We start from the raw sequence: 15015 nt of genomic DNA, 5'->3' as shown, positions 1-15015 counted from the left end.
ACCAAAACAACTAAACAGAATGACTAGTTATAATATTTTTTTATACATAAAAATATTATAAATTTATTTTAAAAAGAGTAAATGTACTGAAACCCGATAATAAATAAATAGGGAGACGTGTGTATCAACTATAATTTTTAAAATAATCTTATAATGTTTTAAAAAAAATACTGTAAACTTAGTCGAGAAATTAGACTGTGTGGATCAATCCACAATCAATGGACCAGTTCAGATCGATAAAAAAAAAAGAAAAGAAAAACTAATGTTTTGTGATGTCAAAAGTATTCCTTCGAAAAAAAATACCTCCCCTACAAACACTTAAAAAGAAGATATATATATATATATATATATATATATATATATATATTGTGAAATTGGAAAATGTAAAACAAAGTAGCTCTCTCGGTCGGATAAGGCGACGCAATTACTGAGATATAATTCAGCGGATAAAATCCTCCTCTCCAAAGTGGACACGAATTCTCTCTTCCAACTTGTGCCTCTCCTCCGGGGTCTGCCTCGCCACCCCCGGAGATTTCTCCTCCGATGTGAGCGTGAGAGAGGGAACTGTGACGATGACCTCGTCGATGCGGTCGTTCAACTGGAAGTTCTCCCAGGTGTTTGGCGAGAGGCAACCCGGAGAGAAGGTCGAAGAAAGTCAGGCCTCCAAATCCCTTCCTCATTCTGTCCCTTTTTTCTTGGCCTCTTGATTCTTCGTTTTTCTTGAAAATATTTATGCTACCCATCGTTCGTTTCTAAACATCTTTGGCAGCATCTTCTGTTACTGTTTGTGAACTTGCTAAGATAGTGATAAAGATAAACTAGGAAAAGCAAGGAAATCGGACTACCTGGATGATGTTGTTGTTGATCCCATCCCTCTCTGTACCTTCTTACCAGTGATCATATATGAAGAAAATTTAGAGGCGAATTTAAATGTTATTTGCATTGGGACGCGAATCTCGATTGGTTGCACTTTAATTTATTATTTGCTCACTTTTTGACTCTCTGCGATAGACAATGGTGTACTCTTTTCTCACAAGCTTTGTCTAACGTCGAGGCCTTCCTGAAAAATGATTAAAAGGTGAAAAAGTATTTCATACGCCAAATGCTTCTGTTCTCTTGTTCCGCAAGCACCACAAAAGAAGAACAAAAAGAAGAACAAAAAGAAGTAGGTCTTTTTCAAATATGTTGCTTCTTTTTTAGGTGAATCCATTGTTATGTTGACTTACAACTTCGAATGGAACTCTGAGAAGAAACGGCAAAAGATTTTACAGAACTGACAGGTGGAAAAATGATTATCCACCTGTCTTGCCGCTCGTGGTTCCTTGAATATTCTATTCTCTTAAGATTTTACACAACTGATGAGATGATAGCCACATAAAAGGATCTGGAAATGCAAAGTGGTGCATTAGTTGTTTTCTTCATAGGTTTGAAATATCTTGTTTATGAATTATCTGGCTCAAGCACCCACCATGAAAACGGCTGATTGTGATAAAAAAACTTGGTTTTTGCAGTAGACATAATATCAGCGGTCGAGTTTGAGAGTAGAGGGGACTATCTTGCAACTGGAGATCATGGTGGTCGTGTTGTCCTTTTTGAAAGGACAAATGGAAAAGATGTAACTGCCCTGATCCACAGCATTGATCCTTTTCTTTTTTGCTCAAGATTTCCACTTGGATTTGATCTCCTTGTGAATTTTTTTCTTTTTTCTATTGTGGATACCACTTTAGTAATTGGATTTTTAATTATATTATCAGCTACGATCTAGGAAAGAGTTGGAGCATACAGACTCTTCTGTTACCTCTCATCCTCTATATTCTTACAAGACAGAGTTCCAAAGTCATGAGATAGAGGTACCATTCTATTTCACTTCAATTGCATAATCTCCCACTGATCCACTACAACAGCACGCATCAGTTGCATAGCAGTCTAGAAGCTAACCCTGATGCATTTTTATCTTGTTAGTTTGATTACCTTAAAAGTTTGGAAATTGGAGAAAAGATCAACAAGTTGAGATGGTGTGCCAGCTCCAATAACTCTCTGTTCATTCTTTCTACAAATGACAGGACGATTAAACTATGGAAGGTAAGATAACTGCTGAATGAGCCAAGTTAAATTGCTGAAAACAATTCACTTGTACCTTGAAAGTTAGCACCTACTCACCCTTTAGAAGTGAATGCTTCTGGTGTTATTGCTGAATTTTGGGCAGGTTGTAATTTTTGCTTGCTTTGTTAAACAGGTTTCAGATCATAGAGTAAAGAAGATTATAGAAATGGACTCAAATGCACATATATCCTCAGAAAACGCGCTTCTGTCTGAGAAGAGTTTCTTGACTGACCAAAAGATACAATCTGTTCCAAATGGTTACCATCTTGAATGGATAACTAAAAAGCCAAAGAGTACATTTCCAACATATAAAGAAAGTCCCAAAATGGTACGTAAATTGGTACTATGGAGATCTCCTGGATATTCCTGATAGACTAGTCCATCATGGACTGTCCATGAACTGATATTCAGGTTGATTTCTTTGATTTGATGTGTTCTACTACTGTAGTACTTAATTCCTGCTAGTCTAGATGATTGAAACATAAATCAATAGAGAGAAGCCCAAGTTGCATCAAACAAGTTGTTAGATGAATAATTTTATGATTACAAACTCTACGAAGGGACTTGCTAAGGCATGTCTTGACATCGAATTTAATTAATGTTTATGATCAATTGCACTTTTTTACAAACATGAAGTTGCAGTTTACCTTGAAATGCTATTTTAGTTTTGTAAATTGGAGTAGCATAAAGAATAATGACTGTAGAGGTTGTATGTTTTTGATGTGTTTAACTAATGATGCTTGAAGTATCATTTATACTGATATCTCATCTATCAGATGTTTCAGTTTGGAGAGTGTGCCTCCTCAAGGTGTCGAAGGGTTTATTCCCATGCTCATGACTACAACATTAATTCTATATCAATTAATAGGTAATTTTTCATGCTTTTTCTCTTCTAGTGTTATACGTCCTTATTTATTAAGGTGTTACATGATTACATCTTGTATTTATATGCCAACATCAATTTTCTTATCATTCAAAACTAATGTACCGTTTCTAACATTAACAGGAAGTACATAAAACCAAGATTTTTAATTTCGAATAATACCACCTGTACTGGGCGGTACGTACCGGTCCGCCAGTAGATCGGTACGCGGACTGCTCGCTACCGGGCGCTACCGTCGATTGGAGTTGTTTCCGCTCCGTTACCATCTTAAATCGGTCAATAGCGGACGGTATTAGCTGAGGGAGAAGAAAGAAGAAGGAGAAGAAAAGGGAAACCTGGAGATCCGACGCTTCTCTCCCTCGACGATCCTGATCCGTCGCCGCCTTCCCTTGCCGGACGTCGCAAATGATGTCGCCTCCTCCTCATCTGAGGCGATGAGGCCTTGGTGTTGTCGACAACTTCTCCTCATCCGCGCAAGGAGAGAAGAAGCCTCGGCGACGTCGCGGGGAGAAGAAACCGAGCGTCATTGAGGCGGCGTTTCTTCTCCCTATGCAGGTAAAAGAAACGAGGCGACGAGGCGGCATCATCGGCTCGTCGCCCTTTTTTGCCCGGGGAGAAGGAAACCTCGGCTTCTTCCTTCTCCCCACGCAGGTAGAAACCAAACGACGTCGCTTTTTTTTTTTCGCATGGGGAGAAGGAAACGTCGGTTTCTTCTCCCCACGCAGGCAGAAACCAAGCGACGTCGCCTCGAGGCGACGTCGGTTTATATATGTATGTATATATATGTATATATGTATGTATGTATATATATACATCCATATGTACATATACATATGCATACATATGTACATATACATATACCGAATGGTACACCGAAATGTACCGCTCGGTATATTATACCATACCATACCGTATCGAGCTAAGCTCGATACTCCGGTACGGAATGAAATTACAATCCTTGCATAAAACATTCATGTTTGGCACTACAAAATTATTTTGTATGATTTCATTCAAAATCTGATATGAGTCACTGTCGTATGCAGTGATTGCGAGACATTCTTATCTGCAGATGACCTCAGAATAAACATGTGGAACCTTGAAGTTGGCAATCAATGTTTCAACATTATTGATTTGAAGCCTTTGGACATGGAGGATCTCGTAGGTGACTTCCCTTGTAACTCAATGCTTCGCAGAAAAGAATTTGTTCCACTCTTCATTTCTTGTGTGTTTTAGGTTGCAACTTCCTCATGAACTTTGCTGTTAACTTAAATGGCAGAGGAAAGCTACGATGTTTTTTAGCATAAAATGTAATGGTGTTTCTTTCCTAGTGCAAGAAACTTTAGTCAATTGTTTTCTTCTATGATGAGTTGTTTTTAATTTATTAGCTGGTGTATAACACTATGAAGGGCTACATATTATATATTTGGTCAGTATTGATGTTTTTCAGGGCCAGTCATCACTCATCAAGTTGGGTCTTTGTCAAATATTTGATGTGTCCAACATTCGGCCTGACCCACTGACTTCCCTATTACCTGTTGTTGGTATTATTTTCCTTTTAATGATTTTTTTTCTTTTTTTTGGGGGGGGAAATAGCTTTGTCTGTTAAAGGTATGTTTTCTTGCATCCACCATCCTTTTTTATTTTGTTTGATTTGTTTCCGTGGTCTATCGTTTGGTAATGGTAGCTCTTGTGCTCTTAGGATGGTAGGTTCCCTTATATAAATACATTGATTCTAGAAACATTAGATGAATAGATATCCTGAATGTTGAGTCTTTTTTCCATATTTTGGTGTTTGATGTGTTGTGGTTCCCTTTTTTCTTTTATAGTAGATTGACAGTGATGGACAAAAAATTTGAAGATATGTTGGATGATACAATTATCATCTACAGATAATGTACGAAGTTCAGAATCAGTTCTATTAGTTCTTTGTTATATGATAGTTGTTCTGGATGATAGATATGTTATACAATTTATATACCGAACTTAGATACAATATGCTATAAGTTTCTTTATAAGTGTGTGATTTTGACCATTATGATTGCAGTCATCATTCTGTCATTTGACACTTATTTCTTGATGTAGTTTTTGTTTGTTGTAGACATATTACTGATTCTTTCATGGTATATGGTAAAAAATATCTAATCAGAGGTAATAACATCGGCCGAGTTCCATCCAGCATACTGCAATCTCTTAGCTTACAGCAGCTCAAGAGGTTTTATACGGTTGGTCGACATGCGGCAGTCAGCATTATGCGACCAGAATGCAAGAATGTGAGTCTTTTTTTTATCTTTAGGTACTTGCTTCTGGGGCATATATTGTTTTGACTGTCAAACTCCTATTTTTCCATTTCTCCTCTTTTGAGGCATGATTGAGTTGTGCTGTTAATCAGGTTGACTTCTATGGAGTATAAAATGCTGGTTGTTTTAGTGAGCAAGTAAAAAGAAGGGTTATATAAAAGAAATTTTCCATTAACATGATCCTGCCAAGGGACAAAATTTTTACCATCAATCATATTCCTATGATCCTATCTTTCTTATTCAATCCACTATCACGATATCCAGCTCATGATATTGTATGCCTGATCTTTTACTCTATATGTTTTGTGGGGTAACTTAATTTTGTTTTTTGCTAACTTGAATTTGTTACTACAGTTTTCAAGACCGTGATGCTCATGGATCTAGATCCTTTTTCACAGAGATAGCTGCTTCTATCTCTGATATAAAGTTTGCTAAAGATGGAAGACATATTTTAACTCGTGACTACATGAACCTAAAGGTTTTCTATCTATTATGTTGATTTCTATCTATAATGATTTTGTTTTAAATTTTTCGTTATGAAACATTGTTTTTGAATGGTAAATAATTTTGTTTGCTTAACTATAATTGTTTGCTAGATGCTATACTGGAATTTGAGTGGGTTAACTTTAATTATTATTTTTTAAATAATTCAACCTTCCCTTGGAAAATATTTTTTGGACTGCAGTGGTGCATGTTGGCCTCTGATCAGTCAATATATGAATGTTGAATTCCTCTCTAATTGGTAGAAGTAAACTTAACTGTTACTTCTGCACTCTTATCCTTGTCCCATTTTTTCAATATTTCATGGTAATTCTATAAATTATATGATGCATGTTCCTGGGGCTAAAATGTTCATAATCTAACAAAAGGAATTACTGTCTTACTGCCATTTAGGTTTGATGTTGGTTTCAAACTGTTAAACCCTATTATACTGCACACTAGTTGAAATTCTAATCTTTTATGGGGTGCAACTTTCGTCATACAACATATCTGGTAATCAATGCTTAATTTTTTGTTCCTAATACCATGATTGAATTTTTGGGTGTGACATATAGCAACTTTTGCAAACACGACATTGGTAACATTAAACCAGATATATTATAGACATTGGCAACTATTCTATCAGGACCTACTGAATCGACGACATATGGGTCGAGAACTATTCTGGACTTTTCTGAAAGTGTTTCTATATTTAAAGTTGCTAACCTAGTCCTTTGGTCTTGGACTGACTTCTCTACTCGGATCAGTCCAAAACAATGCGAGAACACTTGTTCACTTTGTACTGCATCTGGAAATTCACCTAACTTTATTATGGTTCGGAGCTTTGCTAATATGTTGCCATATGTGAGCTTTCTGAATGTATTTTGACATAGCATTAGCTACTTAGTGTTTTATTCAGGTATTAGTTTGGCATCTCTGGCATAGTTTATAATGCATTAACATAAACATACATTGATATCATTTTTGTGTGTACATGAGCAATGAGCTTTGTGTGTTAGTATTTCTTATATGTTGGTTACTTCTTCCTTATTTACAGTTGTGGGACCTGCATATGGAAAGCTCTCCTATAGTTAGTTTTAAGACACATGAGTTTCTTCGTCCTAAGGTAATTAATTCCTTGATTTCATTTTTTCATCTGCCTTCTAATGGTTTTTGTCCTTGGATGGGATGAGTATTTACCATGTTGAATTCCGGAGCTTATAGCAGATGCAAAGCGAAGAATATGCTCTAATTCCCAACTCTTGGACTCATTCATCCATTATTTGTAAAGCCAAGCTAGCCTAGAGGACAAACAGTTACAACTAAGGAACTTAAGAAATTTCCATATATGATTTACCTATTGTATAGTTCCCATAATGATATATAGTTATATACACTATCTATTATCATCTTGATATCATTGTCAGTTTCTTTTTAAAAAGCTTATTAGAAAAAAAATGTTGACCCTGTAACCCTTCCTAAACCCTACAAGGATTGTAATCTCACAATGTAAGCTGTCTTATAGGTAACCTATATAATCATCTACTAGTTGATATTTGTTGATACTACAATATTTGTTAGACTTCATTGCTTGGCTCACTTTATTAAACAAGACACTATCATATTGCTCTCTTTTTGTTGTTTGAATATTATAGTGTGAATCCTTCCTCTAGTTGAAATATCTACAGTGGTTACAGTGTGCATGCAAGTCATGAACACATGCAAGACAGCAAAATGGGTAGTGATATCTGTGAATCCAGACTGAGGAATCTAGATATGGCCACAACAATAACAACAACAACAATAAAGCTGTAATCCCAACTATTTTGGGTCAATCTAGATATGGTCAATATTAGTCTAAATTAGTTATTTCTTTTCTGTTTTCATAATTTTGATTTTTTTAACTTAGTTTTTTAGATAAATTGTCCAAGTGTCTTGAAGCTGTATTTAAGTTAAATAAGTGATTGATGTTTTTAATTTAGAGCAAGAGGGTTTATATGGATACATATGTATGTTATCGCAAATTAGAAAAAGGATAAGATAAAGATCTTATTGTCAAGTTTATATCTTAGGGGTGTAACAAGTCTTTGATTAAATAGTGTAACTAGTCATCTAAAATAAGACTAAAGTTCATTATCTACGAAGGTGGTTCCCAGCTAATACAGTTATTTCATGTTCTTCTCCAGTAATTTTCTCTTATCTCATCTTACAATCTCCATAACACCTTTTGAGTCTCATGTACTGCACTCATTAACTCTTATAGGTGCCTATCTATGTACTTTGTTAGTTATATCAAATTGCTGCATTGTATAAATTATGCCTAAAACCAAGTTTCATTAGGTCAAACTTGGTATCAGTTTGATGATTCCAAATCATTATCAGTGGGACAGATCAAATCAGGTTGGTGAATTTGGATCTCTGATCATTTTTATTTTTTTTAAAAAAAGGAAAACTGAAATAAATTAAGATAAATAAAAATTAGTATTTTTTTGAACTTCAATAACTATTAGATGAAATTTTAAAGTATAGATTGATTTTTCAAAATATATCCTGTCGATCGCATTAATTATTCAGTCGCTAGTTAAGAGAGTCATGAGAACAATCTCGATTACCTTAAGTAGGGTGACCAATCTTCCAAATTTCTCTTCTCTCTCCCCTTATCACTTGTTACACTCCTCTTCATCTTCTAGCAGAGCAAAAGCGTTCAATAAAAATCATGATGCTGATATCATAAGTGTTTGGCATGATAAGTAGGTTACTTTCAGCAGCATCAGTTGGATTTGGCTGTATTTCATTGCAGTTATCACTTTATCCTCTCTCATTCATTTTTTCTATCTTTTCTTCTGGAGACACCTTTCCAGAATTGGGATCAGTCAATTTTGATCACGATTAGTCAATTTGGGTTGATTCCTGATGAACTTGCGGGATTGGGCTTGGGACTGGGTGTAGCATTTAGTACTGGGATTAATTAAAATTGGACGAATTGGATCATTGTTTTTTAATTAATTTAATTCAGTTACAAGCAATTGAAAATCAGACAAAAATTAACTAGATTGGGTCCAATCAGCCAGGATCCATTGGATTAGTAAGAAAGGTATGAGTTTTGGCAATATCCCATAGGTTGGTCAAGATTGGTTGGATTGAATATCTTATGGTTGTACCATGGTCCACCCTCATTTGTTGGATTGAATGATTCGAGAGAAGTCTCACGATTAATTTTAATCTCTGACCAAACCAATAGGATTGGCCAGTCCTACAATCTGTCTTAAGTCTTATTCGTTTTCATTCTTTTTAGCTTTAATCTTGGACCTTTGATAGCCTTTTGCTTGTACGTGTATGATTTGCTATGATTTAAGCGATTGCATTTGTGAAAGCATCATACAATGATTTACATAATTCACAAGTTTTCAAGACAAAAGTGGACTATAATCTTTTGATATGAGTTTGTAGAAGCAGAATTTTTTTCAAATAATGAAGTTGAAGTTGAGGGCTCAAAGGTTTTTTTTTTGTAAAGACGGATGATTGCAAAGATGAGGCTTAAGCAAATTGATTTATCCTGATCATAAATAAGGACAGATGGACTGAGGTTTGGTTAGGTTGAATCTAAAATATGGATGTCTTGGGTCTTTTTTGTGATGTATTGTTTTACACAAATTGGTTTTGAGTGTTTTGGAGTTCAGCTTTTTTTGTCTTCACCTCCAGGATTATGTTTTTCTATATTATGACCGCTTCCTTCTCAACATATTCTATCATCTTGTAGTTCATCGTCAGACTTTCTGTTAGTTTTTCTGATTGTTATTTAGAAAGAAGATCAGATTGTTATCTATTAGTTCTCATCAGTTAGTCTGCTGTCAAACCTATGTAAGCATGAAAATCAAATTAGAGTATAATTTTGGGGTATGATGCAGTATGTTAAGCCCATTATAGGGTATGTAATTTATCTCAGATTGGTACGTAGTTATCAGTAATATACTCGTCCGAACATGAATGGACATGCGAATTATCCAATTTCGGACACTTCATATGCAGCAAAAGGCTTACCGCCTGCTTTTTTATTTTTTAACCCTAAAAACCCTAGTGAGAGAATACCCCTTTCCCACCCTTTCTGGTGCAACCCTTATCATGCCCTCATGTCATAAACTTAGCTACAATTGCATAAGTTGCTAGGCATCCAAGCCATACCTGTGCACAAGGGTTAGCCTAAATTTCAACCTCATATGGTCTTGAAGGATGTTCAAAATAAGAAAAGAGAGTCGAAGGGGCGAACAACAGGTAAAATGTCATTGTTGATCAGAAGGTGCACAGAACAAACAATTGAAAAGCAATCAGAACTTAATTAGCCTTGAAAGGTAGTCGTGGTTTTGAATTGTCATAGACTTAGTTGACTTTATGTTGGTCGTGTGACACCCTTTGATATTCATTCACAAAGGGTCAATCTCTCGCAACCTCATGTCTCCCCTGATCTTTTAGGGAGCTGCAAGGAAACATTAACTTGAACATGAGGGCAAACTGCTATCATCACTCCACCGAAGTGTACACTCATATCCCACAAATAAACATTGAAGCAAAGACTTTATTGGCAAATGTAGACTTTGTAGGCTTTGAATGATCATATGATAAAGGGTCCAAAGTAGCTTGTCGTGCACAAACTCCCAGCACACAAGCACTCATACTTAATTGTTCCAGTACAAAGATTGTCTGACCCAGAGCCCCATCCAATCCTGTGCCGCCCGAGATTTTAAGGTGTCAAGATGGTTGACATTTTAGACACTTGAGACACCCCCAAGTGTCAATACGACGACACCCTTTTGATTTCTCTTCCTACTTGGTGTACCACCAAAGTTTTACATCCCATTGAGGTACATGGTTGTGACCGACACCATTGTCTCATTGGACTCAAGTCTTTGCTCGAAAATGTTGTTCCATATCAAAAAGAAAGTTCTCGAGCTCTATATCATACCGAGCACCATAATATCAGTACAACTCGAGTGCCCTTGACTATTGAGTCTGTGAATGGCCACGAGGTTTCTTTTGCCCACGTGCAACAGTCGTGTGAGAATTGTGATTATCACAGTGAGGTCCTCTAATTTCTTGGAGATGTTGTAAGGACTAGTGCAACATCATTGAGCCTTCGCCTTGAAGCTCCAGTTGGCCCATTCGAGACTTGGTCTCTTCTCGCGTGGACTCGATCATCGCTAAGCACTTTTCACATTTGTAAGAGATTGGCGTGGATGACAGTGAGATATGGCTCAAGTTCTGACATTCATTCTTTATGGCTCGTGTTTGTCCTGGTTTGCCTTGCACCACCCCTTCCTCGACGTGGAAGATATGTGGTCCTCTTGACCGCTAATGTGGATGCCATGCTCGTCTTGAGCGATCATGCGAAGGGATTGTTTGTGATGAGTAGTACCACTTGATTCACCATGCTTTCTTGCCATGGTGTAAGTCCAATCATCGAGCAAGGCTTACTTTTAGTTGTTTGCCTTCTTGGTCATTGAGCAAAGCTTGATTTCAATTAAGCTTCCTCTGATACCACATGTCATGAACTTAGCTAGAATGCCTAAGTTGTGAGATACCCAAGCAACACCTGCCTGCCAACCTAAGTTTCAACCTCTTGGGGTCTTGAAGGACATACAAAAGAAGAAGAGTTAGTCGAAGAGGTGAACGACGGGCAAAATGTCATCATCATCCAAGAGGTGCACTGGACAAACAATTGAAAGCGGCGAGAACTTAATTTCCTTTGGAGGACTATCACAATTCCGGACAATAGCAAGGTCCCAGGTTGTCAGAGAGCTTGATGGAGTCTCACGCTTGTACAACTATATTGTTGATGGCATTAGAAGTTATCAGAACTCTCCAACTGCTATACCAGAGCGCCATCCAGCTCCGTGCCATCTATGCAGTTCGAGAGTGCTGAGATAGTTGATGTTACACCGATAACCCATCATGGCACAGGTAAAAAGGGCTATTTTGATCAGTTTTAGCTTGGGACTGCTGAGGATCGATGGAACATAGCTCGAGACTACTGATGATTGACAGAACAGCCAGCAGACTACATTTACAGTGGAAAACGAGCAAATTACAAGCAAAATAAGGCTACTGTTCCACCACCCACCGCTCATCCTGTTATTTACAGCCGTTACAGAAAAGGGTTACGATGAACAAAAGGACAAACTGCTCAAGCGATGAAGGTGCTGTGTTGTGGGCTTGCTGTAGCTGTCTGTGACACTCCGCCACTTGCCTGTTGTTGCGCTGCTCCTTGAAATTGACCCACTAGTGGTACTTCTCTGTTGCCATTGTCGCTGCCTCCTCCTCCACAACTACCTCCTCATCATCCTCCTCCCCCTTCTAGCACCATGTTGTGTATTGGCAGACTGCGTGTCAATATGTGGGTTCTTATGAGTCTGGTCAGCAACCAGCATGGGTTTGGTATCCGAAATTGCAAACCTTGACCCATTATAAAATAAGTAATCTAGGCTTGTTATTGTATGTCTAATCATGGTGTGAGGCAATTGCCCTTCTAATCATCTTGCATCCATACCTTGGCAAAGTAATTATTGATTGGACAGATCTTGCACCTTGATCCGATCAAATTTTCCATGCTCTTCGGTTCTGCCTCTTTATGTAAATTTATTCTTATTGTTGCTTACAACTTGCTTGTGGCTTCAAATGTACTATTCCTCTATTTAACCAGGAATCTACTTATGACTGTATGGATTCTGCAGCTATCAGAGCTATATAATGGTGACTTCATTTTTGATAAATTCGACTGTTGCCTAAGCAGGGATGGACGCCACTTTGCTACTGGAACATACAGGTCTGCTTCCGGATATAACATTGGGAATGCAAGCATCTCCATGGTGTGGATTTTCCTTATTCTTTTAATATAAATTGTAATGTTTTTCTGATTTTGTATTTTTCTGTCAGCAATACTTTCAAAGTTTTCTGTCATGATGGTGGGCATACCGATGGTACCAGATTGGAAGCCAGCAAAAACCCGAACAGGTGAATTGTGTTTGTTTTTCATTTACAAGGTGCACTAAATTTATATATCACGAATTTGATTTTAAGAGGTTATAGTCCTACCAAATGCAACTTTAAAAGAAAACCATAAATTTTCATGTCGATACTTCTATTTACAACCTACAATAGTATGCAAAGGCAGTGAGACAACTTAATTTTTTGTTTTATTATATTGTATGGTTTTGTTCTTAGAAGATTTTAGCTTTATATTTCCGTATTGCTGGTATCATGTGGATTCAATGCAAATGTTGTCTTCCCTGACTTTCATATTACATGTACCTTCAAAATTATGGAGATGGCATATTCAACAGTCTCATATACATCAGTTTTAGTGCATCCATGATATAGCATGACAATTTTAGATAATGCCAATGGTCCTCAAATGCTGTTGGAAGCTCATTACAGCCATAAGTTTTAACTTCTAATTGCTTCATCATTTGGATTTACCTCTTAATAAGTATTGCTTTTTTAGATTTTTAGACATGTACAGCTGTGTTTTATGAACTTACATTGGCATATGTTGATTTATCATGAGTACAAAATTAAATAACATCTTTTTTCATGAAGAGGTATGTGTATATATATGAATTCAATAATTCTCTTGTACATATTAGATATCCGGTAGAAGTTGTTAATACTTGGCCCCTGCACTTCTAATCTTTATGATAAACGAATAATAAGCTCAGATTGTTGATTTGACAAAATATAAAGTAGACATCATAAAGTATAGGATTATGTGTTCCTTTCCTTGGCTTGTGAAGAGACTATATCTTGATTCAAAATGATATTGCCTGTCACATTGGGGAGATTAGTGGCATGAGTAGCTTGGGGATGGCATACCATGTAAGTTGTAGCATTTTGCTCTCTGTTGATACGGGATGCAAGGGTGCTCTGGGAGAGTTCAGGTTATTTCTATTTCATTGGTTTTCTAGCACCTTTGTTTATGGTACAATTTAATATATAAAAAGGTGAGGGGCATCAGGATAATACTCTTGAGATTAAAAGAAAAATTTTATTGGATGTAAAATGATAATGCTTTATCGATCCGATTGTTTAGGAAACGACATACAAAAAGGTATGAAAAGTATGTGTTGCTGGTATGAAAATGTTAAGGTGGATTTGTGGAGTTACCAAGAAAGATAGGAAAAGAGATGGAGAATCATAAAGTTGATTCATACACTTTTTTAATTATTGAAGTATGTTATAGTTAGTCAATTCATGTATTTGGCTCATCCAGGGTATCCCATAGTCAAGAATGCCAGAAAAATGCAGGATTGCTGACCTTCTTTGCTCGTGGACTCCACCGGCGAGGTTAGAAGAGAATCTATGATTGTTCCGAGTAAATTGTTTTTCTTCAATCATTTAGCGTCTTTGTCTTTGTTACAGGCCATGAGAATTCAAGGTTTGATAGTAGCGATGAGATTCCATGTGACTTGGATTCAAAACTGATCCACTTGGCATGGCATCCTACAACAAACTTGATAGCTTGTGCAGCAAAATGCAGCTTGTACACGTATTATGCAGAGAGCAGTTTTAACGCCTAGTTAAAGTTGAATGTTGCATGCACAAAAAAACGCCAGGACAGAGAGACGAGCAGGTAGCCATCTTGCTGAACCGAGAGACAGTATTTAAAAACCTAGATGAGGCAAGAGGATGCTTTTCTGGGGCATCGGTGATTAGTAGATATTGGCAAGCGTCTGCTGCAAATCCTTGGAGGAGCGTAGTTGTTGAGGGGCTCTCAGAAATTTGTCACCAGTAGCAGTCAAACTCATGCCATTCTAATAGGTTTCTGCGGCAGCCGTTCATTGAAGGGGGCGTGTGACCGCCGTCCCTCTTCGGTGGTTGGACATCAGAGAAGGTGACTCCAAACAAATGGTTTGGCTTCAGGTAGATATGCTTGTATGAAAGCCACATTATTACTAAATCATTTGTGATAAACAAATGAGGGTGTCTGAAGTCTGCTGCAAAGCATGTCGTCGTTAGCGTCCTCTGTGTCTGCTGCTTCTGTAACAATATCCCGTAATTAGTAAATTATGCATGCGACTGATATGTGCGTGATCGTCCATTCGTGAATCAATAATCAAAGTCACTGCATAATCAATAATTTATACACTGATTTTTATCATATTTACTGCATTTCTCTGCATTTTCAATATGTTATATTTTTATCAATAACATATTCACTGCATTTCTCTCTCTAATACAAAATAAATATTTTTATCATGCGTA

General features: G+C 37.0%; 1 protein-coding gene across 5 annotated transcripts; it reads left to right on the top strand.

Annotated features, from left to right (window-relative positions):
* Positions 1 to 444: 444 nt before the first annotated feature.
* On the top strand, positions 445 to 14835 carry LOC135632064 (serine/threonine protein phosphatase 2A 55 kDa regulatory subunit B beta isoform-like). Of its 5 annotated transcripts, none has more exons than XR_010494599.1 (14): positions 445 to 654; positions 1512 to 1615; positions 1755 to 1850; positions 1963 to 2082; positions 2237 to 2431; positions 2880 to 2971; positions 4030 to 4148; positions 5133 to 5256; positions 5638 to 5761; positions 6821 to 6889; positions 12548 to 12580; positions 12691 to 12768; positions 14024 to 14097; positions 14173 to 14237. XR_010494599.1 is itself a non-coding variant. In XM_065140408.1 (14 exons), the coding sequence occupies exons 1-14, from the start codon at positions 573 to 575 to the stop codon at positions 14328 to 14330; spliced, it is 1524 nt and encodes a 507-aa protein (XP_064996480.1). In that variant the 5' UTR covers positions 447 to 572; the 3' UTR covers positions 14331 to 14835. The 5 variants fall into 5 exon arrangements, 3 of the variants coding, with proteins under 3 accessions (XP_064996480.1, XP_064996481.1, XP_064996479.1); XR_010494598.1 differs by having other exon boundaries at positions 12489 to 12623; XM_065140408.1 differs by having other exon boundaries at positions 447 to 654; positions 1515 to 1615; positions 12489 to 12580; positions 14173 to 14835.
* Positions 14836 to 15015: the final 180 nt, after the last annotated feature.

Source organism: Musa acuminata, chromosome BXJ3-2 (genome assembly GCF_036884655.1).
Source record: "Musa acuminata AAA Group cultivar baxijiao chromosome BXJ3-2, Cavendish_Baxijiao_AAA, whole genome shotgun sequence".
Lineage (NCBI taxonomy): Eukaryota > Viridiplantae > Streptophyta > Magnoliopsida > Zingiberales > Musaceae > Musa > Musa acuminata.
This window is presented reverse-complemented; position numbering and strand designations above follow the sequence as displayed.